Source organism: Chaetodon auriga, chromosome 6 (genome assembly GCF_051107435.1).
Source record: "Chaetodon auriga isolate fChaAug3 chromosome 6, fChaAug3.hap1, whole genome shotgun sequence".
NCBI lineage: Eukaryota > Metazoa > Chordata > Actinopteri > Chaetodontiformes > Chaetodontidae > Chaetodon > Chaetodon auriga.
Window position 1 is genome coordinate 22554385 of NC_135079.1, and position 27809 is coordinate 22582193.

A 27809-nucleotide genomic window follows, 5' to 3' on the forward strand; every position below is an offset into this window, starting at 1 on the left:
CATGCCAGTAGATAAAAAAAATGCAAAAAACAACTTCTTTGTACAAGTTAAACTCTGCAAATTACAAACAAGAATGCAATAGTACAAGGGTTCAATGTGTAAAGAGTATTGGAATAAATATTGAGTCTTGTTAACACTTACAGTATGCCCCCTACAGTTTAAAGCAGTATACAGTTCTGCTCTAAACTTTCCTTTCATATAGTCAATATAGAGTCAACCAATCCAGGATGAGCCATGCACCCTCCCACTCTTTGATGACATGCCCACTTCTTTTACCTACCCAGTGCAATCTTTGAAACTACTCACATTACATGATGGAGTATGACAGAGGGTCCCTGACAAATGTGGCTCACAGAGACACCGCATGTGTTCCTTATTGCACCCCAAGTTAGCTGACAACTGGCTCACTCTGCCCACTAAATCAAAGTCACTCTGTCATGTAGACTGAATCTCCTCTAAAAAGACCACAGAAGTGGGAGCACATTGACTTTACATTTGAAGAGACAGTGACAACACTGAGAAATCGTGTTAAGTTGATTTAGAAAACAATAACACATTTTAAAACTACAGTAAATTGAAGTAGAATAAAATGCATTTAAATTAGATGAAAGATAATTAAATTCTAGACATTTCTGCTTATTAATGATTCAACGATTAAATAGCAAAGGTATATTTACATGTGCACTATCACAATGACAAAATTATTATTCTGATTATTATTTTGATTATTCAAAAGAAAAACTGTCTGAGCTCTGATGGATCCCTGTATGCTTCCTAAGGATGCCTGCTATAGTCCTAACTTTTATGTGAACTGAGGTGCAGGGTTTTGCTCTTAACTCTTGCATTTTTTTATAAAGGCTGCCATTAGCTCAGAAAATTAAGTGTAACATCATGCCAAAACAAGTACCAGAGCCACTGTGACCCCATTCTGAATAAAAGCAAAATCACTTACTCACCTAAGCACAAACAGGTTTATTTGGAGCCAAGAAATTACTAAACAAGCACAAAAAATGACTTTAAGCCAACTAACAGCTTTTAACAAGCAAATATCAATTGTGAACGAAAATGATGTACACATGAAATGATATTAAAGGTGTTTACACATTAAGGTAAGAGTGATGACATCACATCTTAGTGTTGGATGTAATTTTTTATTTATTTATTTATTTATTTTTAAGTAAATGAACCATAATTCCATCTACTGCTTACATGGATAGGAATAGATACATTCAACGTTTGCAAAGAACTCACAAGCAACTGACTTCAGGTGGGGATTCTCCCAAATTTAGCTTGAAGGCACAGCTGTCAGTCCAACCATATTTGGTGTGTTAACCTGCTTGAAGCTTTGCTTTGTAAGCAAACCAAACAGAATATAAGGAGTCCAAGAAGAGCTTCACAGTGCGTGGCAGAAGAGTGAGGTTCCTGCTTGTGGTGAGATTATCTGATGTCATGCCTTTTAAAAATTAAATGTCTTGCTCATTTGAGAATTTAGTTTACAAAATACAGTGTCATAAAAGGAAAAATATTTATGGAATTTTATTCATTGCAGTCAAATGTACTTTCCTTGTAACTTTAAAATGATTGTCAGCACAAGTTCAGTTACAATTAATTTTCCATTGTTTCCTGCTCTGACGAACAAAATAATGTTTTCAACAGGATTGTGGAATATAACATTCTTTTCACAAGGGGAAAGGAAAAGGTATGTACAACTGTCAGCTGATGTCAGTTAATGTATGTATAAGTGGTTTTTATGTTTTAATTCATGGGTGGCCCAGTGGAGCAGTGGTTAGCCTCACGGAAAGATCATTCTGGGTGGAGACTTTCGTTGTGGAGTTTGCATGTTTTCCCTGTGCCTGCATTAATTTACAACTCTGAATTACCCGTAGGTGTGAATGTGAGAGTGAATGGTTGTCTATCTCTATGTGTCAGCTGTGTGTGCCATATGCATCCAGCCTCTTGCTCTGTGACAGCAAAAATCAAGTGGCACACAACTCTCTTAAGGATGAGGAAGTATACGTAGTGGGTGGATGGATGGATGTTTGATGTGTGTTCAGGTGTTGTTCACTCAATTTGGAAATAATCCAAATAATGGTTAATGTTAACTTCAACAGCAATCAGTCTGCCAGTCTGAAAGGCTTTAACTGAGCTGAAGCTGTATAATGAGGAAAAAAAAACTAATGATGTGGAAATGCCAACTGTTCAGGATAACACCAGGCACTTAGGCATTGTTAAATCAGATGAATAGAAAATACCAGTCTAAAACTGTATATGTTTGACCTGTGACAGACATAAGCCGCCACCATGAGTACGGACGCGGAGATGGCCATTTATGGCAAAGCTGCCATTTATCTCCGGAAGCCAGAGAAGGAGAGAATTGAGGCTCAAAACAAACCTTTTGATGCCAAGTCTGCCTGCTATGTGGCTGATGCCAAGGAACTGTACTTGAAGGCAACAATCATCAAGAAAGATGCTGGAAAAGTCACTGTCAAAGTCCTGGACACTCAAGAGGTTGGTATCATGAAGTAAGAGTCAACTTGGAATTCAATATGATCAGTTCTCACACATACATGTCCGGTTCCAGGAGAGGACAGTTAAAGAAGATGACGTCTCTCCAATGAACCCTCCCAAGTACGACAAAATTGAGGACATGGCCATGATGACCCATCTCAATGAAGCCTCTGTGCTGTATAACCTCAAAGAGCGTTATGCAGCATGGATGATCTACGTAAGACAATCTGCCTATCCAGAAAAGACAAATATTGCGAAATGGCCATACTTGAAGGAAATATAGAGTTAATTGCTGAATTTCTATTATCACTTTCAGACCTACTCTGGGTTGTTCTGTGCCACTGTGAACCCCTACAAGTGGCTCCCGGTGTACGATGCTGAAGTTGTAAGTGCCTATAGAGGCAAGAAGCGTATGGAGGCTCCACCCCACATCTTCTCGGTCTCTGACAACGCTTATCAGAACATGCTTACTGGTAAGTCATTGCCATAACAATGTAGAATTTGTCAGTATAAGAGGTTTCTGTTGAAGAAAAAAAGAGTTAATCCTGCTGTTTGTCATTTAACAGATAGGGAGAACCAGTCTGTCTTGATCACGTAAGTTCATTTAACGTAACTTATTTCTTGACTTTGTTTGACAAAATCAAATATCTTGATCAAATTCTCAAAAGCCTGTGTTTATACCCAGTGGAGAATCTGGTGCTGGAAAGACTGTGAACACCAAGCGTGTCATCCAGTATTTTGCAACAATCTCAGTTGGTGGAGATAAGAAGAAGCAGGACACATCAAAGGTAGGAGTATGCTACTGCCTGATGATTGCAATTCAGTGTTCTTTAAGGATAGAATATTTCTCCAGTCATGTTCTGATATCAATTCTTAACCTGGATCTTAGGGGTCACTGGAGGATCAGATTATTGCAGCCAATCCTCTGCTGGAGGCCTATGGTAATGCCAAAACTGTGAGGAATGACAACTCTTCTCGTTTTGTAAGTATGGAGATATTTCTACACAAGAGGTCTTGTTACACATTACCCATCTGAAGGGATGCTGAAAACTCATTTGTTCCAAACAGGGTAAATTCATCAGAATCCATTTCGGCACAACTGGCAAACTGTCTAGTGCTGATATTGAGACATGTAAGTAACAATTCTCAGAGTCCATGTAAAACAACAGAATTGAAAATTGGCCAGGCTGTGACTTATGATCATCATTTGTAGATCTGCTGGAGAAGTCTAGAGTGACATTCCAGCTTCCCGATGAAAGAGGCTACCACATCTTCTACCAGATGATGACCAACCACAAACCTGAACTGATTGGTAAACAGATTGAGTTCTTGCACAACATTAAACGTACTTACAGTTTTCATATACAACAATCTATTGACCTTATTACCCTTGTTTATATCTCCAGAAATGGCACTCATCTCAACCAACCCCTACGACTTCCCCATGTGTAGTATGGGTCAGATCACTGTGGCCAGCATTGATGACAAAGTTGAGCTGGAAGCCACTGATGTGAGTGATCTTCACTTCAAAATATTAAAAAAAACATTTTGTTCATTAAACACAATATTAAAACTGCTCTCTTACATGCATTTTCTACAGTGATAGTGTTTTATGTGGATACCTCTCTTGAACACAGAATGCTATTGATATCCTGGGCTTCAGTGGTGAAGAGAAGATTAGCATCTACAAGATGACTGGTGCTGTGCTCCACCATGGTAACATGAAGTTCAAGCAGAAGCAGCGTGAGGAGCAGGCTGAGCCTGATGGCACAGAGGGTGAGAATTTTATGTCAGCGCAACTTGAATATCTTCTGAACAACATAAGAGAAGTTCTTTGTCAGACTGGCTTCTGTTACATGATAATCGGCAATCAGGGTCACATACTATATGTATTAAATGTAAACGATTGAACTATTTTCAGATGCTGACAAGGTTGCTTACTTGCTGGGTCTGAACTCCGCTGACATGCTGAAGGCTCTGTGCTATCCCAGAGTGAAGGTCGGAAATGAGTTTGTCACCAAGGGACAGACTGTACCTCAGGTAATTGAGATATTCTGGTATAAACCTGAAGTCTGAATTGTAGTTTGGTTCACTTTTGATTCTTTTGTCTCACTTACCTCATTAAAACTTCAGAATACCACTAAATCAGCAATTTACAAAACTTCTGACTGCCTTTAATCACATCACATCCTTGCTTTTATTCAGGTGCTGAACTCAGTGACTGCCCTGGCCAAGTCTATCTATGAGAGGATGTTCTTGTGGATGGTCATCCGTATCAACCAGATGCTGGACACTAAACAGCCAAGGCAGTTCTTCATTGGTGTCCTGGATATTGCTGGCTTTGAAATCTTTGATGTGAGCTGCTTTTCCAACAATTCAGCAGGCAGTACTTTTCATTACAGTATCACTCTCATTGTCTGGAAGAGACTTGCTAATTACTTATCCACTCACAGTTCAACAGCATGGAACAGCTGTGCATCAACTTCACCAATGAGAAACTGCAGCAGTTCTTCAACCACCACATGTTTGTCCTGGAGCAAGAGGAGTACAAGAAGGAGGGTATTATTTGGGAGTTCATTGACTTTGGCATGGACTTGGCTGCCTGCATTGAGCTGATTGAAAAGGTAGCCATTCAATTTTGTGTTCTATGTAATTCTTCTTCTTCATTTCAATTAATGTGTCCCTTAATTAAAGACTTCTTCCTACTTTTTTCAAGCCCATGGGCATCTTCTCCATCCTTGAAGAGGAGTGCATGTTCCCCAAGGCCACAGACACATCCTTCAAGAACAAGCTGTATGACCAGCATCTTGGCAAATGCAAAGCATTTGAGAAGCCAAAGCCAGCCAAAGGAAAGGCTGAGGCCCACTTCTCCCTGGTGCACTATGCTGGTACCGTGGACTACAATATCGCTGGCTGGCTGGACAAGAACAAGGATCCACTGAATGAGTCTGTTTTGCAGCTGTACCAGAAGTCCTCAGTTAAACTGCTGGCCTATTTGTATCCTCCCGTTGTTGAGGGTATGACAGTAACTACAGTAAACTCATATTGTTATTTTAAAGCATGTATTCATGTAAATTTCATGTCTTGTTCTAACAAAACATATCTTCTCCCAATTTTCAACAGAGAGTGGTGGTGGTGGTAAGAAGGGAGGCAAGAAGAAGGGTGGTTCTATGCAGACTGTGTCCTCTCAGTTCAGGGTAACGTTTTAACATTTAAACTTGGTTATAAAATCATATTTCAGTTTATGCTCAGACTCACAACTCTTTCATTTCATGACAAGAGTTATTATTTGGGATCTACAGGAGAACTTGGGCAAGCTGATGACCAACTTGAGGAGCACCCATCCTCACTTTGTGCGTTGCCTGATTCCCAATGAGTCAAAGACTCCAGGTACATAGAAAACATACTCTAAATAGAGTCTTTGAGGAGTAAGTTTATTTTGTTGTCATGGTTTGATTAAATTTGTGCTGCTTCAACAAAGAGACCATTTACTGAAAGAAGTAATTAAGAAATGTCTTTTTCACAGGTCTGATGGAGAACTTCCTGGTTATCCACCAGCTCAGGTGTAACGGTGTGCTGGAGGGTATCAGAATCTGCAGGAAAGGTTTCCCCAGCAGAATCCTCTATGGTGACTTCAAGCAGAGGTAACAATTGATATTGGAATACAATTTTAATGCACAATGTTAAAAGAAAATGCTCGCACTGACCATTAACTCTCGTAACAGGTACAAGGTGCTGAATGCCAGTGTCATCCCTGAGGGCCAATTCATTGATAACAAGAAGGCTTCAGAGAAGCTGCTTGGGTCCATTGATGTTGATCATGACCAGTACAGATTTGGACACACCAAGGTTAGTACAATGATAGCAGTATCCTTTCTCTGTGAGAACTTTCTTGTTTAATGTTCAGTATCGTACACAGTGCAGACATACACCAAATTTCTATTCATTGTTTGTTCAGGTGTTCTTCAAGGCTGGTCTGCTGGGTACCCTTGAAGAGATGAGAGATGACAAGTTGGCATCTCTGGTCACCATGACTCAGGCTCTCTGTCGTGGTTACCTCATGAGAAAGGAGTTTGTGAAGATGACAGAGAGGAGGCATGTTGAAAACAGCTTTAGAGCGCACACTTGTGGATTGAATAATGAAGAATTACTTTGTCAATAACAGCAATTTCTTGTCCACAGGGATGCCATCTTTACCATTCAGTACAATGTCCGCTCATTCATGAATGTCAAACACTGGCCATGGATGAAGGTGTACTACAAGATCAAGCCTCTGCTGAAGAGTGCTGAGACTGAGAAGGAGCTGGCCCAGATGAAGGAGAACTATGAGAAGATGCAAACAGACTTGGCTGCTGCTCTGGCCAAGAAGAAGGAGCTGGAGGAGAAGATGGTGTCCCTTCTGCAGGAGAAAAATGATCTGCAGCTGCAAGTAGCATCTGTAAGTACACATCAACAGCAGATGTTCTTTCTCTTGTTGTTTCAGTGTTGATGTGCTAACTATCTAATTTCATCATATGAACTAGGAATCAGAAAATCTGTCAGATGCTGAGGAGAGATGTGAGGGACTTATCAAGAGTAAAATTCAGCTGGAGGCCAAACTCAAAGAGACAACTGAGAGACTTGAGGATGAAGAGGAAATCAATGCTGAGCTCACTGCCAAGAAGAGAAAGCTGGAGGATGAATGCTCTGAGCTCAAGAAGGATATTGATGACCTGGAGCTTACCTTGGCCAAAGTGGAGAAGGAGAAACATGCCACTGAGAACAAGGTTTGCAAATATCAAGATATTTGGCAAATCAAGTCACATTTAAGGATTACCATGTAATCCTAATGTCTCTCTTGCTAATTTAGGTCAAGAACCTGACTGAGGAGATGGCCTCTCAGGATGAGAGCATTGCTAAGCTGACCAAGGAAAAGAAAGCCCTTCAGGAGGCTCATCAACAGACACTTGATGACCTGCAGGCTGAGGAAGACAAGGTCAACACTCTGACCAAGGCCAAGACCAAGCTTGAGCAGCAAGTGGATGATGTAAGTTGAAAGTCACTTGGATTTGCAAAGCAAGATTCCTCTTGAACATGATAGTTAAAAACTCATTTTAATGTTCAGCTTGAGGGTTCTCTGGAGCAAGAGAAGAAGCTGCGTATGGACCTTGAGAGAGCCAAGAGGAAGCTGGAGGGAGATCTGAAACTTGCCCAGGAATCCATCATGGATCTTGAGAATGACAAGCAGCAATCTGAAGAGAAAACGAAAAAGTAATGTTGCTTGGAATTTGTACAACTTCTCTTTTTAAAATCGTGGTCAACTGCATAGGCTCTTACTATGTACTTTATCCATTATTTTCACAGGAAGGACTTTGAAATCAGTCAGCTCCTGAGCAAGATTGAGGATGAGCAGTCAATGGGTGCTCAGCTTCAGAAGAAGATCAAGGAGCTTCAGGTGACACATTGTGTTTCACAAAACATCACTGCAATCATTTCCTATTGTGTGTAGTCAAAGTTTATTGACAGACAACACACCTACATTCAACAGGCCCGTATTGAGGAACTGGAGGAGGAGATTGAGGCCGAGCGTGCTGCTCGTGCCAAGGTTGAGAAGCAGAGAGCCGACCTCTCCAGGGAACTTGAGGAGATCAGTGAGAGGCTGGAGGAGGCAGGTGGTGCCACAGCTGCTCAGATTGAGATGAACAAGAAGCGTGAAGCAGAGTTCCAGAAGCTCCGTCGTGACCTGGAAGAGTCCACTCTGCAGCATGAAGCCACCGCTGCTGCTCTTCGCAAGAAGCAGGCTGACAGTGTTGCTGAGCTGGGAGAGCAGATTGACAACCTCCAGCGTGTCAAGCAGAAGCTTGAGAAGGAAAAGAGCGAATACAAGATGGAAATTGATGACCTCTCCAGCAACATGGAGGCTGTTGCCAAAGCAAAGGTACACAATACACTAAATGTTATTTCAATAAGAAAATGCATTACAGTACATGAGGTAATTCATGCTACAAATAAAATATGACAACTGATCTGATGTCTGTTGTTCATTAGGGAAACCTTGAAAAGATGTGCCGTACACTTGAGGACCAACTTAGCGAACTGAAGACCAAGAATGATGAAAATGTCCGTCAAATCAATGACATTGGTGCACAGAAAGCACGTCTCCTGACAGAGAATGGTATGTAAGGTTATCAGCTAACCATCTGTTCTGTATTATCGAGAAACGTAGCACAAACTAATGTGTCATGACATGTCTCACACAAGGCGAGTTCAGTCGTCAAATTGAGGAGAAAGAGGCTCTCGTCTCCCAGCTGACCAGAGGCAAACAGGCCTTCACACAGCAGATTGAGGAGCTGAAGAGGCAGATTGAAGAGGAGGTTAAGGTAAGAAAACATTAAGTGTATACTGACAAACTTAACGTTTGTTATTTAGACATTTTTCACACTGAAAATTATTTCTCACACCAGGCCAAGAATGCTCTTGCCCATGGACTGCAATCAGCCCGCCATGACTGTGATCTGCTGAGGGAGCAGTTTGAGGAGGAGCAGGAGGCCAAGGCTGAGCTGCAGCGGGGAATGTCCAAGGCCAACAGTGAGGTGGCTCAGTGGAGAACTAAGTATGAAACTGATGCTATCCAGCGCACTGAAGAGCTTGAGGAAGCCAAGTGAGTAATGTTCAAACAATGAATTGCTTGTATCAATACCTGTATTTAAACAAACTTATCCAAACTACAATTTGACATTTGTTTAGAATCATCTTTTGGGGCAGACATTTTACATTGCAGCACTGCTTTCTTATGTGTTTTGCGTATCTAAGTATTTCTACTTCATTTTTGCAAGAAACAAAACAAAACAAATAGAACTTTCAGGTTTTCACTGAGAAACAAATCCTACCTTCTGCAAACAGGAAGAAGCTGGCCCAGCGCCTTCAGGAGGCTGAGGAGCAGATTGAGGCTGTGAATTCCAAGTGTGCTTCTCTTGAGAAAACCAAACAGAGGCTCCAGAGTGAGGTGGAGGACCTCATGATTGATGTGGAGAGGGCCAATGGACTGGCTGCCAATCTGGACAAGAAGCAGAGGAACTTTGACAAGGTAACAGTACTTTCACAGTACTTTGTGTCACCACACCTTTCAAACAGTGAAATACATATTCAATGGTCTTTTTGTTGCTACATAATCAACTGAACCGTATTAATTGTGTTATTCAGGTGTTGGCAGAGTGGAAACAGAAGTACGAGGAGGGTCAGGCAGAGCTTGAGGGAGCTCAGAAGGAGGCTCGTTCTCTGGGCACTGAGCTGTTCAAGATGAAGAACTCTTATGAGGAAGCTCTGGATCAGCTGGAGACCATGAAGCGTGAAAACAAGAACCTGCAACGTACGTTTTTACCAGATTGTATTAGCAACTACACTTACATCGTATTCAACACATTTGTGTTTTAAACATATGTTTATGTATAGGTATTAGAATTAAGTAATTAATATTTTACATTTTAAAGCTTAACAATATGAAACACATGGCTCTCTCTGCAGAGGAGATCTCAGATCTGACTGAACAGATTGGTGAGACTGGCAAGAGCATCCATGAGCTGGAGAAGGCCAAGAAGCAGGTGGAGACCGAGAAGGCTGAGATCCAGACAGCTCTTGAGGAGGCTGAGGTACATTTCTTGTGGGAAGATCCTCTGAATAACCAGGGACAAATGTTTTAGTTTTATAAAATGTCTGAAGGCAGAGATGAATGTTTTTTTTCCTTGATGTCACTAGGGAACTCTGGAACATGAGGAGTCTAAGATCCTGCGTGTCCAGCTGGAGCTCAACCAGATTAAGGGTGAAGTGGACAGGAAGTTGGCAGAAAAAGATGAGGAGATGGAGCAGATCAAGAGGAACAGCCAGAGGGTGACTGACTCCATGCAGAGCACACTGGATTCTGAGGTCAGGAGCAGGAACGATGCCCTGAGAATCAAGAAGAAGATGGAGGGAGACCTGAATGAGATGGAGATTCAGCTGAGCCATGCCAATCGCCAGGCTGCTGAATCCCAGAAGCAGCTGAGGAATGTGCAGGCACAACTGAAGGTATTGTAACACATGGACTTGTTGCACAGACTATAGTCAGTACACCTACATTTTGGCATGCTCTGAATATGTTCCTGACATTTTTCCTCCAGGATGCACAACTGCACCTTGATGATGCTGTCAGAGCCCAGGATGACCTCAAGGAACAAGCTGCTATGGTGGAGCGTAGGAACGGTCTCATGGTGGCTGAAATTGAGGAACTTAGAGCTGCTCTGGAACAGACAGAGAGAGGCCGCAAAATCGCTGAGCAGGAGCTGGTGGATGCCAGTGAGCGTGTTGGACTTCTGCACTCTCAGGTGAACAAACGCCATAATTTATTCAATATTTCAAAAATCTAAGCAGTTTTTAAATGATGTGAAAATTGGGCATGTGATGACTTCAGCAACTAAATCTTTTCATGTTTTAGAACACAAGCCTGATGAACACCAAGAAGAAGCTTGAGTCTGACCTGGTCCAGATCCAGAGTGAAGTGGATGACACTGTTCAGGAAGCAAGAAATGCAGAGGAGAAGGCCAAGAAGGCCATCACTGACGTAGGTTTAATATCCTTTGTTCCTAATCATGCACCTGGCAAAATATGTTAATTTTCATGGTATTTCTGATCAACATTGTATGCTCTCTCTCCTCTAGGCTGCTATGATGGCTGAGGAGCTGAAGAAGGAGCAGGACACTAGCGCTCACCTGGAGAGGATGAAGAAGAACCTTGAGGTCGCTGTTAAGGACCTGCAGCATCGCCTGGATGAGGCTGAGAACCTGGCCATGAAGGGTGGCAAGAAGCAGCTCCAGAAACTTGAGTCTAGGGTAAAGCAATTCTGTTAAGATTTACACAACAAATCAACTAATTCGAACAAATGTAAGAAAGCATGTAAAACATATGGGTTCTCAATATTATCAACATTTTCTGGTTTTCTGAAGGTGCGTGAGCTGGAGACAGAGGTTGAGGGTGAGCAGAGACGTGGAGCAGATGCTGTTAAGGGTGTCCGCAAATATGAGAGGCGGGTGAAGGAGCTCACCTATCAGGTACAATGAGATTAAGATTTTTCATGTAGAGTACAAATCAGAGCTAACATATTTAAATAGTTAAACATACAAATCTTTCTTTTCTATTATAGACTGAGGAGGACAAGAAAAACATTACTAGGCTGCAGGATCTGGTTGACAAGTTGCAGCTTAAGGTGAAGGCCTACAAGAGGCAGGCTGAGGAAGCGGTAAGGACAAAACATTTAAAAACAGGCAACTTAATAATATGGCATTGTTATTATATGCACAGTCGACTTAGTAGGCCTTTTTGAACATTTACATGTTTTTTCTTGCATTTCAGGAGGAGCAGGCCAACGTTCATCTGTCCAAGTGCAGGAAGATCCAGCATGAGCTGGAGGAGGCTGAGGAGCGCGCTGACATTGCAGAGTCCCAGGTCAACAAAATGAGAGCGAAGAGCCGTGACTCTGGCAAGGTAAATATATGTCATCTTATTGAAAATAACTAAATCATCATTCTTTGATTTGTCTTTTTCAGTGAGTTACAGTAGATTCACAACAGTATTATATTCTCACCAGTACACAGCATTACGTTTAAATACTATGAAATTAACTGTCACCTAGAGCTCTTTAAAATCAAACTCATGCAAGCCATTTATCTTTTTTTTTTTTTTTTACAGGGAAAAGACGCAGCTGAGTAAAGCACTTTGAGTGTTTCACTGTTTTGAATCATATAATATGATATAATACATGCTGAAACAATAAAGATTAAGCAGTTATTCTTAATTTGTCTGCAGTACTTTCATGTCTTTTCTTACCATGATTTGTACAGTACTCAGTGTTCATATATCACAAAGTTTTCAGCCAAGCAGTGGTCTCAAATGCTAAAACAATCCTTAACATTTTTAACATCTGAGGTTGAGGTAGTACAAACAGTTAATAAACCTGTCCCTGATGTGCAATCGCCAAGCTGGCCTACCAGCACCTTTGTACTCCTCAGGGGAAGTTAGAGAAATGGATTGTGGGGAAAAAAAAGCATGTGTGTTACTCAAGTCACTTTAACCCTAACCTGGAAAACAGGCATGAAAAATAGATTAATTAACCACCTAATCCAATATATAATTATCATAACATTTCCATAAATCAGTCACATCACAAAGCCGAGCCTGCACATGAACTTGACTTGATATTTCATTATCACATGTTCCCACATGTCAGCTGTTCTGTAACAGCTGTTTTTCGGTGTCCTGATACCTCCACCAAAGCATTGACGACATGCGCACATGTTTAAACATATTTTCAGAAAAAAAGAATTGATTTGTCGGAAGTGTGGTGTGAGTGATTATTGGGTGCACTTTAATGTCAAAATAAATGATTATTTCTGAATGTAAATCACTTTTTTATCACAGGGGTTTTTTTTAGATCACAAATTACAACATCATGTCACAATGTGGGGTGACAACTGAATTTTTCGGAGCATTTTTCACACTGCAAGTTCAAGACTACTGTCAGTGACATTTAAAAAAGATATTGCTCAACAACCAGAATAGCTGACATTCAAAGTGCAGTGATGTGCTTGGAGCCAAAAATGGACTTGAAGCTCTGTCTGCTGAGTCAGTTAAAGTGTTAATAACTTGACATATGAGTGTGAATACCACAGATATATCTCTTACACTCTTAGTGGTTATATATTTTTTTTTATTATTTATTTATTGTGAAACTATTGACATCTTAATTGTTGCTCTGCTTACTATACAGTATTTAGAATTTAACCTTTTTATTTTTTTTAATCAAACAATCTCAGAGAAGGATTAGAATACATATGTATTATAACATTAACTGGTATGCTTCAATAATTCACCCAAATCAATAATAAAAAGTTTGTCAAAAGACCTAAAATTAAAGTTACTAATTTTGAGAAGAGATTATCACAAATTAAAGATGTGCCTTTGCTGATAGAAACCTGAAACATAAGCTGTATATGTACCAGTTGCAAATGCCAAACTCATGTCAGCGTCAGCTGTCATCTAACCCTATTTGGCTTGTCTCCCACATTTAACTCTTGCTTTGTAAGCACCACACATTCAATGCAATGAATGCTATTCCAGTCTCAGTGTGGAAGAAGGCCTATGAAGCTTGTGTGTGTGATGAAATTGTTCACTTACTTTAATTACTATGATGCCTAGGAGCCTAGGAACAGTAGTCTGAATATACAACACTATTATGCAGTACAATGTGAGGAGAAGCAATATTTTTTAATCAATTACACATGTTAAATTAACTATCCTGTCTACAATGGCTAAAGCTAGGTGTGCACAACAACTTTTACTCATTTCACACTTGAAGAAATAGTTCTGTATGTTAAATAAACATTGATTTTATTAAGCATGTGCATTTTTTAAGTCAGTACAAGCTTGATAGCTCTTGCTCAATAAATTGCTTTGAAATCAAAGTATGGTGTTGTCAGTCAACAGGTGGCAGAAATTTAAGGGTTGTTCTGAAATAGGTAGAGAGGGACCAAGAGGGCCATCACTGATCGCTGTAAATTTAATGTGCTCTCTATTTCATATATAACCTAACTGGAGACAATGAAGTAGCGACTGGAAGTTGCTACTGAAGAACTGCATTACTGCCTGGATCGGGCTGAATAGTTGAGATTAGGAGAAGAGACATGGAGGAAGAGATGCAATGCAACCTTAACATTTAACACAAAAAATAAATCAAACATAGGTATCACTTAAAACCTTAAAACTTGCAAATGTATTTTATACTACAAATTGAAGAAAAACATTACCAGGCTGATAGATGTCATAGCTCCAGGTGAAGGTCTATCGGAGGCATTATGAAGGAGCAGAACAAGCTCTCTTGCATGCTCTTGAAGGTTGAATAGAACCATGCAACCTATAAATGGGGTGAGAAAGGCTGAGAAATCCTTGCATTGTCTTATAGTAAATGACAGTGGAAGTCTCACCACATTCTTTCCCCTGAGAACAACACATGAAACTTAACAAACCAAATTTTGTGTCCTAAAATCTACATTCTTCAAAATAGTAGCTGGCTATGACATCAAGTATGCATAATGGTTTTGTAAAGAATGCATAATATGAGCAGTTAAAAAGCTCTGATCAGATGGCAAAAGTTCCTCACACCGTTTAGAGACAAACAACCAAAAATCCTAAATTAACACTAACTAACATTTGAAGTATTTGTGCTGAGGGGAACAAATGGGCATCCTCCCAATATCAGAGCATTTTGAGATGTCTTGGCATCACAGTCTAGCCTGACCTGTTGTCACTGTTCTGTTGCTGCTGAAACATTTAGATCTCACTCATTCGCTTAGGACAAAGACAGCTGTAGTCAACTTGGATTCATGGCAGCTGCAATGGATTCCAATGGTGACCCTGAGTCACAGAAAAAAGCATGTCTAAATATATCTGAATATTGACTGGAAGTTCTAAATTTCTCAAAGCATTCTGCAGAATATTCCACTGCTACATACCATATGTGGATTATATTTCATTAGTATGTGTTATAGCATAGTATTCTAGCAGCTTTTACACACCAATTACTACTTCTCGCTTTTGTTTACTACTTTGTTAAGTCTCCCATTATGAAAAAAAAAAGAAAATAATCTCAATGGATGACCCTAAAATATAAGTGAAAGAATGTGTTTCTCAAGTTTGCATACAGTAGTTGCAATCCTATTTAGATTCCCTGTGTTTTGGTTGAAAGAGTGATACATGGTCCACTGTGGTATTGTCCTAGAGCTCCTAAATTGTCCCAGAAAACAATTTTGGCATCACAGAATGCACATCAGGAGAACATGTTTTGGACTGAGAATGGAAAACTACTGTTGAAAAAATAGTAAGAAAAATATTTCAGCAACAGAAGAAGTGAAGACGAACTTTGGTCTAAGCGATTTGTAGATGCATAACTGACACGAGTGATGAGTAATAATGAAGAACTTGTACATGGGCTGTCTCACAACCAAAGGATTAACCCTTTGAAGTGAAAAAAGTTACGATTGTAGAAAGGCAGAAAATAGACTTGAAGCCTATAAAGATTCTTAGTCGTGGTCACACTCGTAAAGCCCATGAGTGAAATGTGAGCCACTGCACAGCATGTGCAGAGATCTGTATTGATTAAAATATCTGTTCCATCATTTGTGCATAAGAAAGACAACTGACAAATGCGACTGAAAAGCATTCTGTGTTGACATGTTGTTGATAACAGCCAAGGCAGGCACTGTGACAAGGTCAGAGGCAATTTGGAGATAATCATAGAAAATAAGTCTGTTCTACAATCATGAGTCATGTAAAAAATAGAACTGCTTTCCGTGCACCCCTCCCCTTTCTATTATGTTAATACGGTACCTTCTATTGTCATGTCATGGAAGACACATTTCAAGAAAGTAAAAGAAATCTTCATAAAATCAAAAAGTAGGACGTGATCTTACAGACTGAAATCCAAATGATAAGTGATACATTTATGTACTAGCAACACCTGCTTCAATGGATATCTGCATTGCCTGTTATCCACACCATATTTGCATGTGTCCCATATTTAACTTTTACTACGTAAGCAAGCCAGATTGAATATAAGGAGTCCAAGAGGACAGAGCAGCGTGTGGTGGAAGACCCTTGGAGAACCCTGCTTGTGGTAACTATTTCTTCAATCTGTTTTAGAGGAATTAAATGAATTAATTATTTGAGAAATTAGTTTCAAATGTTCATAATTATTAACATATGTGTTGAGCAACTTGTTGCAAATGTCGTTGTCAAATCTTCACCAATAATGGAAAATATGTGATATATATTCAACAGGATTGGAGAATATAACAGACCTTTGACAAACAGAGGGTCAGGTATGAAGATCTTTTATTTGTGCATATCTTACATGAAACATTTTATTCAGCTGCCGTTTTCACTAGTGTTGATATTATTGCTACCAATGCCAATACTATCATATTTTCAACAAGTTAAGGTTAAGTCAATTGTAACGATGCAGACAACAATTTGATAAGGATATGTTAATTATTCATTTAAACTCAGTTATTCTGGGCTGTTCAGTCAGACGTGAAGACACAAGTTTTGAAGAGGATGAATAACATTGCTCCTACTTGTAATTACCTCATAGAAATAAACTGCCACCATGAGTACGGACGCAGAGATGGCCATTTATGGCAAAGCTGCCGTTTACCTCCGGAAGCCAGAGAAGGAGAGGATTGAGGCTCAAAACAAGCCTTTTGATGCCAAGTCTGCCTGCTATGTGGTTGATACCAAGGAACTGTACTTGAAGGCAACAATCGTCAAGAAAGATGGTGGCAAAGTCACTGTCAAACTCTTGGAAAATGAGGAGGTTGGTATCATGAAGTAAGAGTCAACTTGGAATTCAATATGATCAGTTCTCACACATACATGTCCGGTTCCAGGAGAGGACAGTTAAAGAAGATGACGTCTCTCCAATGAACCCTCCCAAGTACGACAAAATTGAGGACATGGCCATGATGACCCATCTCAATGAAGCCTCTGTGCTGTATAACCTCAAAGAGCGTTATGCAGCATGGATGATCTACGTAAGACAATCTGCCTATCCAGAAAAGACAAATATTGAAAAATGGTCATACTTGAAGGAAATATAGAGTTAACTGCTGAATCTCTATTATCACTTTCAGACCTACTCTGGGTTGTTCTGTGCCACTGTGAACCCCTACAAGTGGCTCCCGGTGTACGATGCTGAAGTTGTAGCTGCCTATAGAGGCAAGAAGCGTATGGAGGCTCCACCCCACATCTTCTCGGTCTCTGACAACGCTTATCAGAACATGCTTACTGGTAAGTCATTGCCATAACAATGTAGAATTTGTCAGTATATGAGGTTTCTGTTGAAGAAAAAAAGAGTTAATCCCGCTGTTTGTCATTTAACAGATAGGGAGAACCAGTCTGTCTTGATCACGTAAGTTAATTTAATGTAACTTATTTGTTGACTTTGTTTGACAAGATCAAATATCTTGATCAAATTCTCAAAAGTCTGTGTTCATACCTAGTGGAGAATCTGGTGCTGGAAAGACTGTGAACACCAAGCGTGTCATCCAGTATTTTGCAACAATCTCAGTTGGTGGAGATAAGAAGAAGCAGGACACATCAAAGGTAGGAGTATGCTACTGCCTGATGATTGCAATTCAGTGTTCTTTAAAGACAGAATATTTCTCCAGTCATGTTCTGATACCAGTTCTAAACCTGGATCTTAGGGGTCACTGGAGGATCAGATTATTGCAGCCAATCCTCTGCTGGAGGCCTATGGTAATGCCAAAACTGTGAGGAATGACAACTCTTCTCGTTTTGTAAGTATGGAGATATTTCTACACAAGAGGTCTTGTTACACATTACCCATCTGGAGGGATGCTGAAAACTCATTTGTTCCAAACAGGGTAAATTCATCAGAATCCATTTCGGCACAACTGGCAAACTGTCTAGTGCTGATATTGAGACATGTAAGTAACAATTCTCAGAGTCCATGTAAAACAACAGAATTGAAAATTGGCCAGGTTGTGACTTATGATCAACATTTGTAGATCTGCTGGAGAAGTCTAGAGTGACATTCCAGCTTCCCGATGAAAGAGGCTACCACATCTTCTACCAGATGATGACCAACCACAAACCCGAACTGATTGGTAAACAGATTGATTTCTTGCACAACATTGAACGCACTTACAGTTTTCTTATAGACCAATCTATTGACCTTATTACCCTTGTTTATATCTCCAGAAATGTCCCTCATCACAACCAACCCCTATGACTTCCCCATGTGTAGTATGGGTCAGATCACTGTGGCCAGCATTGATGACAAAGTTGAGCTGGAAGCCACTGATGTGAGTGATCTTCACTTCAAAATATTAAAAAAAAACATTCTGTTCATCAAACACAATATTAAAACTACTCTCTTACATGCATTTTCTACAGTGATAATGTTTTATGTGGATACCTCTCTTGAACACAGAATGCTATTGATATCCTGGGCTTCAGTGGTGAAGAGAAGATGAGCATCTACAAGATGACTGGTGCTGTGCTCCACCATGGTAACATGAAGTTCAAGCAGAAGCAGCGTGAGGAGCAGGCTGAGCCTGATGGCACAGAGGGTGAGAATTTTATGTCAGCGCAACTTGAATATCTTCTGAACAAAATCAGAGAAGTTCTTTGTCAGACTGGTTTCTGTTACATGATAATTGGCAATCAGGGTCACATACTATATGTATTAAATGCAAACGATTGAACTATTTTCAGATGCTGACAAGGTTGCTTACTTGCTGGGTCTGAACTCCGCTGACATGCTGAAGGCTCTGTGCTATCCCAGAGTGAAGGTCGGAAATGAGTTTGTCACCAAGGGACAGACTGTACCTCAGGTAATTGAGATGTTCTAGTATAAACCTGAAGTCTGAATTGCAGTTTGATTCACTTTTGATTCTTTTTTCTCACTTACCTCATTAAAACTTCAGAATACCAGTAAATCAGCAATTTACAAAACATCTGACTGCCTTTAATCACATCACATCCTTGCTTTTATTCAGGTGCTGAACTCAGTGACTGCCCTGGCCAAGTCTATCTATGAGAAGATGTTCTTGTGGATGGTCATCCGTATCAACCAGATGCTGGACACTAAACAGCCAAGGCAGTTCTTCATTGGTGTCCTGGATATTGCTGGCTTTGAAATCTTTGATGTGAGCTTCTTTTCCAACAATTCAGCAGGCAGTACTTTTCATAACAGTATCACTCTCATTGTCTGGAAGAGACTTGCTAATTACTTATCCACTCATAGTTCAACAGCATGGAACAGCTGTGCATCAACTTCACCAATGAGAAACTGCAACAGTTCTTCAACCACCACATGTTTGTCCTGGAGCAAGAGGAGTACAAGAAGGAGGGTATTATTTGGGAGTTCATTGACTTTGGCATGGACTTGGCTGCCTGCATTGAGCTGATTGAAAAGGTAACCATTCAATTTTGTGTTCTATGTAAATCTTCTTCTTCATTTCAATTAATGTGTCCCTTAATTAAAGACTTCTTCCTACTTTTTTCAAGCCCATGGGCATCTTCTCCATCCTTGAAGAGGAGTGCATGTTCCCCAAGGCCACAGACACATCCTTCAAGAACAAGCTGTATGACCAGCATCTTGGCAAATGCAAAGCATTTGAGAAGCCAAAGCCAGCCAAAGGAAAGGCTGAGGCCCACTTCTCCCTGGTGCACTATGCTGGTACCGTGGACTACAATATCGCTGGCTGGCTGGACAAGAACAAGGATCCACTGAATGAGTCTGTTGTACAGCTGTACCAGAAGTCCTCAGTTAAACTGCTGGCCTTTTTGTATCCTCCCGTTGTTGAGGGTATGACAGTAACTACAGTAAACTCATATTGTTATTTTAAAGCATGTATTCATGTAAATTTCATGTCTTGTTCTGACAAAACATAACTACTCCCAATTTTTCAACAGAGACTGGTGGTGGTAAGAAGGGAGGCAAGAAGAAGGGTGGTTCTATGCAGACTGTGTCCTCTCAGTTCAGGGTAACGTTTTAATATTTAAACTTGGTTATAAAATCATATTTCAGTTTATGCTCAGACTCACAACTCTTACATTTCATGACAAGAGCTATCATTTGGGATCTACAGGAGAACTTGGGCAAGCTGATGACCAACTTGAGGAGCACCCATCCTCACTTTGTGCGCTGTCTGATTCCCAATGAGTCAAAGACTCCAGGTACATAGAAAACATACTCTAACTAGAGTCTTCTTGAGGAGTGGGTTTATTTTGTTGTCATGGTTTGATTAATTTTGTGCTGCTTCAACAAAGAGACCATTTACTGAAAGAAGTAATTAAGAAATGTCTTTTTAACAGGTCTGATGGAGAACTTCCTGGTTATCCACCAGCTCAGGTGTAACGGTGTGCTGGAGGGTATCAGAATCTGCAGGAAAGGTTTCCCCAGCAGAATCCTCTATGGTGACTTCAAGCAGAGGTAACAATTGATATTGGAATACAATTTTGATGCACAATGTTAAAAGAAAATGCTCGCACTGACCATTAACTCTCGTAACAGATACAAGGTGCTGAATGCCAGTGTAATCCCTGAGGGCCAATTCATTGATAACAAGAAGGCTTCAGAGAAGCTGCTTGGGTCCATTGATGTTGATCATGACCAGTACAGATTTGGACACACCAAGGTTAGTACAATGATAGCATTCAAATTCTTTAGTGTCCTTATGAAGGTGGGTATGGTTTTTCTATTAATGACATGCATTTTATCTACCTGTAATAAAACAGAATATTTCAAAATTGAGTTAAGTGATTGGAATAAATTTATGTCAGACCATGGCAAAAAGGAAAACACCATTTTGTTTGACCTCTTGAACGATGAGGATTGAGCATTAGGTGACACTTTTGGTGTTGTTTGTTTCACGGGGTGTAGGTTGACGATCTGAGACCATTTGTCACTCATTTTTGTTTGTTGGTGTTCAGGTGTTCTTCAAGGCTGGTCTGCTGGGTACCCTTGAGGAGATGAGAGATGAGAAGTTGGCATCTCTGGTCACCATGACTCAGGCTCTCTGTCGTGGTTACCTCATGAGAAAGGAGTTTGTGAAGATGATGGAGAGGAGGCATGTTGACAACAGGAAATTCTGAAAGATGGTATGGAAAATCAGGAAAATCATTATTATTCATAACAGCAATTTCTTGTCCACAGGGAAGCCATCTATACCATTCAGTACAATGTCCGCTCATTCATGAATGTCAAACACTGGCCATGGATGAAGGTTTACTACAAGATCAAGCCTCTGCTGAAGAGTGCTGAAACTGAGAAGGAGCTGGCCCAGATGAAGGAGAACTATGACAAGATGCAATCAGACTTGGCTGCTGCTCTGGCCAAGAAGAAGGAGCTGGAGGAGAAGATGGTGTCCCTTCTGCAGGAGAAGAATGATCTGCAGCTGCAAGTAGCATCTGTAAGTACAAATCAACAGTAGCTGTGCTTTCTCTTGTTGTTTCAGTGTTGATGTACTAACATGTATCTATTTTCATCATACGAACTAGGAATCAGAAAATCTGTCAGATGCTGAGGAGAGATGTGAGGGACTTATCAAGAGTAAGATTCAGCTGGAGGCCAAACTCAAAGAGACAACTGAGAGACTTGAGGATGAAGAGGAAATCAATGCTGAGCTCACTGCCAAGAAGAGAAAGCTGGAGGATGAATGCTCTGAGCTCAAGAAGGATATTGATGACCTGGAGCTTACCTTGGCCAAAGTGGAGAAGGAGAAACATGCCACTGAGAACAAGGTTTGCAAATATCAAGATATTTGGCAAATCAAGTCACATTTAAGGATTACCATGTAATCCTAACATCTCTCTTGCTAATTTAGGTCAAGAACCTGACTGAGGAGATGGCCTCTCAGGATGAGAGCATTGCTAAGCTGACCAAGGAAAAGAAAGCCCTTCAGGAGGCTCATCAGCAGACACTTGATGACCTGCAGGCTGAGGAAGACAAGGTCAACACTCTGACCAAGGCCAAGACCAAGCTTGAGCAGCAAGTGGATGATGTAAGTTGAAAGTCACTTGGATTTGCAAAGCAAGATTCCTCTTGAACATGATAGTTAAAAACTCATTTTAATGTTCAGCTTGAGGGTTCTCTGGAGCAAGAGAAGAAGCTGCGTATGGACCTTGAGAGAGCCAAGAGGAAGCTGGAGGGAGATCTGAAACTTGCCCAGGAATCCATCATGGATCTTGAGAATGACAAGCAGCAATCTGAGGAGAAAACGAAAAAGTAATGTTGCTTGGAATTTGTACAACTTCTCTTTTTAAAATCGTGGTCAACTGCATAGGCTCTTACTATGTCATTTATCCATTATTTTCACAGGAAGGACTTTGAAATCAGTCAGCTCCTGAGCAAGATTGAGGATGAGCAGTCAATGGGTGCTCAGCTTCAGAAGAAGATCAAGGAGCTTCAGGTGACACATTGTGTTTCACAAAACATCACTGCAATCATTTCCTATTGTGTGTAGTCAAAGTTTATTGACAGACAACACACCTACATTCAACAGGCCCGTATTGAGGAACTGGAGGAGGAGATTGAGGCCGAGCGTGCTGCTCGTGCCAAGGTTGAGAAGCAGAGAGCCGACCTCTCCAGGGAACTTGAGGAGATCAGTGAGAGGCTGGAGGAGGCAGGTGGTGCCACAGCTGCTCAGATTGAGATGAACAAGAAGCGTGAAGCAGAGTTCCAGAAGCTCCGTCGTGACCTGGAAGAGTCCACTCTGCAGCATGAAGCCACCGCTGCTGCTCTTCGCAAGAAGCAGGCTGACAGTGTTGCTGAGCTGGGAGAGCAGATTGACAACCTCCAGCGTGTCAAGCAGAAGCTTGAGAAGGAAAAGAGCGAATACAAGATGGAAATTGATGACCTCTCCAGCAACATGGAGGCTGTTGCCAAAGCAAAGGTACACAATACACTAAATGTTATTTCAATAAGAAAATGCATTACAGTACATGAGGTAATTCATGCTACAAATAAAATATGACAACTGATCTGATGTCTGTTGTTCATTAGGGAAACCTTGAAAAGATGTGCCGTACACTTGAGGACCAACTTAGCGAACTGAAGACCAAGAATGATGAAAATGTCCGTCAAATCAATGACATTGGTGCACAGAAAGCACGTCTCCTGACAGAGAATGGTATGTAAGGTTATCAGCTAACCATCTGTTCTGTATTATCGAGAAACGTAGCACAAACTAATGTGTCATGACATGTCTCACACAAGGCGAGTTCAGTCGTCAAATTGAGGAGAAAGAGGCTCTCGTCTCCCAGCTGACCAGAGGCAAACAGGCCTTCACACAGCAGATTGAGGAGCTGAAGAGGCAGATTGAAGAGGAGGTTAAGGTAAGAAAACATTAAGTGTATACTGACAAACTTAACGTTTGTTATTTAGACATTTTTCACACTGAAAATTATTTCTCACACCAGGCCAAGAATGCTCTTGCCCATGGACTGCAATCAGCCCGCCATGACTGTGATCTGCTGAGGGAGCAGTTTGAGGAGGAGCAGGAGGCCAAGGCTGAGCTGCAGCGGGGAATGTCCAAGGCCAACAGTGAGGTGGCTCAGTGGAGAACTAAGTATGAAACTGATGCTATCCAGCGCACTGAAGAGCTTGAGGAAGCCAAGTGAGTAATGTTCAAACAATGAATTGCTTGTATCAATACCTGTATTTAAACAAACTTATCCAAACTACAATTTGACATTTGTTTAGAATCATCTTTTGGGGCAGACATTTTACATTGCAGCACTGCTTTCTTATGTGTTTTGCGTATCTAAGTATTTCTACTTCATTTTTGCAAGAAACAAAACAAAACAAATAGAACTTTCAGGTTTTCACTGAGAAACAAATCCTACCTTCTGCAAACAGGAAGAAGCTGGCCCAGCGCCTTCAGGAGGCTGAGGAGCAGATCGAGGCTGTGAATTCCAAGTGTGCTTCTCTTGAGAAAACCAAACAGAGGCTCCAGAGTGAGGTGGAGGACCTCATGATTGATGTGGAGAGGGCCAATGGACTGGCTGCCAATCTGGACAAGAAGCAGAGGAACTTTGACAAGGTAACAGTACTTTCACAGTACTTTGTGTCACCACACCTTTCAAACAGTGAAATACATATTCAATGGTCTTTTTGTTGCTACATAATCAACTGAACTATATTAATTGTGTTATTCAGGTGTTGGCAGAGTGGAAACAGAAGTACGAGGAGGGTCAGGCAGAGCTTGAGGGAGCTCAGAAGGAGGCTCGTTCTCTGGGCACTGAGCTGTTCAAGATGAAGAACTCTTATGAGGAAGCTCTGGATCAGCTGGAGACCATGAAGCGTGAAAACAAGAACCTGCAACGTGCGTTTTTACCAGATTGTACTAGCAACTACACTTATATTGTATTCAAAACATTTGTGTATTCAACACATGTGCATGTATAGGTATTAGAATTAAGTAATTAATATTTTACATTTTAAAGCTTAACAATATGAAACACATTACTCTCTCTGCAGAGGAGATCTCAGATCTGACTGAACAAATTGGTGAGACTGGCAAGAGCATCCATGAGCTGGAGAAGGCCAAGAAGCAGGTGGAGACTGAGAAGGCTGAGATCCAGACAGCTCTTGAAGAGGCTGAGGTACATTTCTTGTGGGAAGATCCTCTGAATAACCAGGGACAAATGTTTTAGTTTTATAAAATGTCTGAAGGCAGAGATGAATGTTTTTTTCCTTGATGTCACTAGGGAACTCTGGAACATGAGGAATCTAAGATCCTGCGTGTCCAGCTGGAGCTCAACCAGATTAAGGGTGAAGTGGACAGGAAGTTGGCAGAAAAAGATGAGGAGATGGAGCAGATCAAGAGGAACAGCCAGAGGGTGACTGACTCCATGCAGAGCACACTGGATTCTGAGGTCAGGAGCAGGAACGATGCCCTGAGAATCAAGAAGAAGATGGAGGGAGACCTGAATGAGATGGAGATTCAGCTGAGCCATGCCAATCGCCAGGCTTCTGAATCCCAGAAGCAGCTGAGGAATGTGCAGGCACAACTGAAGGTATTGTAACACATGGACTTGTTGCACAGACTATAGTCAGTACGCCTATATTTTGGCATGCTGTGAATATGTTCCTGACATTTTTCCTCCAGGATGCACAACTGCACCTTGATGATGCTGTCAGAGCCCAGGATGACCTCAAGGAACAAGCTGCTATGGTGGAGCGTAGGAACGGTCTCATGGTGGCTGAAATTGAGGAACTTAGAGCTGCTCTGGAACAGACAGAGAGAGGCCGCAAAATCGCTGAGCAGGAGCTGGTGGATGCCAGTGAGCGTGTTGGACTTCTGCACTCTCAGGTGAACAAACACCATAAATTTTTCAATATTTCAAAAATCTAAGCAGTTTTTAAATGATGCGAACATCGGGCATGTGATGACAACTAAATCTTTTCATGTTTTAGAACACAAGCCTGATGAGCACCAAGAAGAAGCTTGAGTCTGACCTGGTCCAGATTCAGAATGAAGTTGATGACACTGTTCAGGAAGCAAGAAATGCAGAGGAGAAGGCCAAGAAGGCCATCACTGACGTAGGTTTAATATCCTTTGTTCCTAATCATGCACCTGGCAAAATATGTTCATTTTCATGGTGTTTCTAATCAACATAGTATGCTCTCTCTCCTCCAGGCTGCTATGATGGCTGAGGAGCTGAAGAAGGAGCAGGACACTAGCGCTCACCTGGAGAGGATGAAGAAGAACCTTGAGGTCGCTGTTAAGGACCTGCAGCATCGCCTGGATGAGGCTGAGAACCTGGCCATGAAGGGTGGCAAGAAGCAGCTCCAGAAACTTGAGTCTAGGGTAAAACAATTCAACAAATCAACTAATTCGAACAAATGTAAGAAAGCATGTAAAACATATGGGTTCTCAATATTATCAACATTTTCTGGTTTTCTGAAGGTGCGTGAACTGGAGACAGAGGTTGAGGGTGAGCAGAGACGTGGAGCAGATGCTGTTAAGGGTGTCCGCAAATATGAGAGGCGGGTGAAGGAGCTCACCTATCAGGTACAATGAGATTAAGATTTTTCATGTAGAGTACAAATCAGAGCTCACATATTTAAATAGTTAAACATACAAATCTTTCTTTTCTATTATAGACTGAGGAGGACAAGAAAAACATTACCAGGCTGCAGGATCTGGTTGACAAGTTGCAGCTTAAGGTGAAGGCCTACAAGAGGCAGGCTGAGGAAGCGGTAAGGACAAAACATTTAAAAACAGGCAACTTAATAAAATGGCATTGTTATTATATGTACAGTCGACTTAGTAGGCCTTTTTGAACATTTACATTTGTTTCTTGCATTTCAGGAGGAGCAGGCCAACGTTCATCTGTCCAAGTGCAGGAAGATCCAGCATGAGCTGGAGGAGGCTGAGGAGCGCGCTGACATTGCAGAGTCCCAGGTCAACAAAATGAGAGCAAAGAGCCGTGACTCTGGCAAGGTAAATATTCAAACAGTCTTCATGAAAAATCTGATGAACTTCCCCACACTCTATGTACTATAGTATTCTATCATATTATATATGCTCATTTCATGCAAAAATATACTATAATTGTTTTTTGCCTCATGAAATTAATGAGACAAAACAGAGCATGATGTCTATGTGTCCATGTATGTACTGTATGCACTTATTGTATGTTTTATTTTCTTCCAGGGAAAAGACGCAGCTGAGTAAGGCACTCCAGCCGATGGACTTTTTCAGATCATATAATATGATATGAAATGTACCACAATAAAATAGTTTTTAATCTTAAATTACCGTCTCTGCTATTTTAATGTAATTGTGTCCTCAGAGAGTGAGCAAATGCAAGATTTGGATTATATTTTATTTATTTTATTCAGTGTCTTTGTGATTCTTGTTCTCCTTGTGTAATGCTGTGACCTCATGCCACAACAAAATTGAAAGACTGCACCACACCCACTATTAAAATGAAAAACAATTGTTGAATATATTCTTCTTTTAACGGTAGCCACACAATTCTATAGTAAGTGGAAGGTGGTATTCTAATGGTTGGTTTTGCTCATGTGTGGTATTTATAGTTTTGCTAGTGACCCAGTGTTTGTGGATCTGGTGGAGCAGAGCAGAGTGGGTGCTGCTTCAGATCCTGTGGCAGTGGCAAAGATAGGTCAGGACTATTGGAACCAGTGATATGCGGTCAGGGGAGGCAGGTGAGGCGGCGCCTCACCTGTTAAAATATAATTTTAAAAAGCAGTGTGGAATTGATTAAAGCGTAATTAAAAGCTTTTAAAACAACTAAATGTTTCAATTAATGTCAAAATTGAAATACAAGCTTCTACTTTGGGTTCATATATTTTTACTTATCTGACTCCAGTGGAGTGAGTGCCTCACCAGTCATGAACCTCACGTCACTGGATGGAACCACTATCTAACCCCAGTGGCATTGCTAGGGTCTCTTGGGGTTCCAGGCAAGAAATCCCTGGGGCTCCCACCCCATCCGTGCACGCCGCAAAAATTTGTTTTTTGCACACATAAATGCACAATTTCTGCGACATTTGAGATGAATACTGAAAAAATAGATTGGTGGTCCCTGAAAGCCCAGGATCTATCAATAATCGTTGTTATAAATAAGTGGCCCCAAGCAACTGCCTGGCTTGCCTGTTCACAAGCTCCACCCCTGTGAATGGTGAACCATTAAGGAGACCCTCTTCACTGGTATACACTGGTAAATATTAAGAAAGATTA

General features: G+C 41.0%; 2 protein-coding genes across 2 annotated transcripts; both read left to right on the plus strand.

Moving 5' to 3' along the window:
• Positions 1 to 2301: 2301 nt before the first annotated feature.
• Positions 2302 to 12228, plus strand: LOC143322330 (myosin heavy chain, fast skeletal muscle-like). Its single transcript, XM_076733458.1, has 39 exons — positions 2302 to 2508; positions 2582 to 2725; positions 2825 to 2981; positions 3075 to 3102; positions 3194 to 3302; positions 3398 to 3490; positions 3577 to 3640; positions 3722 to 3820; positions 3915 to 4018; positions 4146 to 4284; positions 4430 to 4548; positions 4714 to 4863; positions 4962 to 5132; positions 5225 to 5525; positions 5632 to 5705; positions 5811 to 5898; positions 6035 to 6152; positions 6234 to 6357; positions 6467 to 6603; positions 6691 to 6946; positions 7032 to 7274; positions 7358 to 7534; positions 7613 to 7758; positions 7852 to 7942; positions 8036 to 8425; positions 8536 to 8662; positions 8749 to 8867; positions 8952 to 9148; positions 9391 to 9574; positions 9691 to 9856; positions 10012 to 10136; positions 10243 to 10551; positions 10644 to 10847; positions 10958 to 11083; positions 11181 to 11351; positions 11466 to 11570; positions 11663 to 11758; positions 11872 to 12003; positions 12208 to 12228. The coding sequence occupies exons 1-39, from the start codon at positions 2302 to 2304 to the stop codon at positions 12226 to 12228; spliced, it is 5811 nt and encodes a 1936-aa protein (XP_076589573.1).
• A 4450-nt stretch (positions 12229 to 16678) lies between these two features.
• LOC143322329 (myosin heavy chain, fast skeletal muscle-like) lies at positions 16679 to 26780 on the plus strand. The gene is made up of 39 exons (XM_076733457.1): positions 16679 to 16885; positions 16959 to 17102; positions 17202 to 17358; positions 17452 to 17479; positions 17571 to 17679; positions 17775 to 17867; positions 17954 to 18017; positions 18099 to 18197; positions 18292 to 18395; positions 18524 to 18662; positions 18808 to 18926; positions 19092 to 19241; positions 19340 to 19510; positions 19603 to 19903; positions 20011 to 20081; positions 20187 to 20274; positions 20413 to 20530; positions 20612 to 20735; positions 21031 to 21167; positions 21254 to 21509; positions 21598 to 21840; positions 21924 to 22100; positions 22179 to 22324; positions 22418 to 22508; positions 22602 to 22991; positions 23102 to 23228; positions 23315 to 23433; positions 23518 to 23714; positions 23957 to 24140; positions 24257 to 24422; positions 24578 to 24702; positions 24808 to 25116; positions 25209 to 25412; positions 25517 to 25642; positions 25740 to 25910; positions 26010 to 26114; positions 26207 to 26302; positions 26415 to 26546; positions 26760 to 26780. Exons 1-39 carry the CDS (start codon positions 16679 to 16681, stop codon positions 26778 to 26780), a joined length of 5808 nt encoding a protein of 1935 aa, XP_076589572.1.
• The last annotated feature ends 1029 nt before the right edge of the window (positions 26781 to 27809 follow it).

Bases quoted from the DNA above. Each gene is read 5' to 3' on its own strand.
- LOC143322330 (XM_076733458.1), top strand. From the start codon at position 2,302: ATGAGTACGGACGCGGAGATGGCCATTTATGGCAAAGCTGCCATTTAT. The intron at 6,947-7,031 runs GTAAGTACACAT...CATATGAACTAG, and splicing joins TGCAGCTGCAAGTAGCATCT to GAATCAGAAAATCTGTCAGA. The intron at 12,004-12,207 runs GTAAATATATGT...TTTTTTTTACAG, and splicing joins AGAGCCGTGACTCTGGCAAG to GGAAAAGACGCAGCTGAGTA.
- LOC143322329 (XM_076733457.1), top strand. From the start codon at position 16,679: ATGAGTACGGACGCAGAGATGGCCATTTATGGCAAAGCTGCCGTTTAC. The intron at 18,018-18,098 runs GTAAGTAACAAT...CAACATTTGTAG, and splicing joins TAGTGCTGATATTGAGACAT to ATCTGCTGGAGAAGTCTAGA. The intron at 20,275-20,412 runs GTACATAGAAAA...TCTTTTTAACAG, and splicing joins CAATGAGTCAAAGACTCCAG to GTCTGATGGAGAACTTCCTG.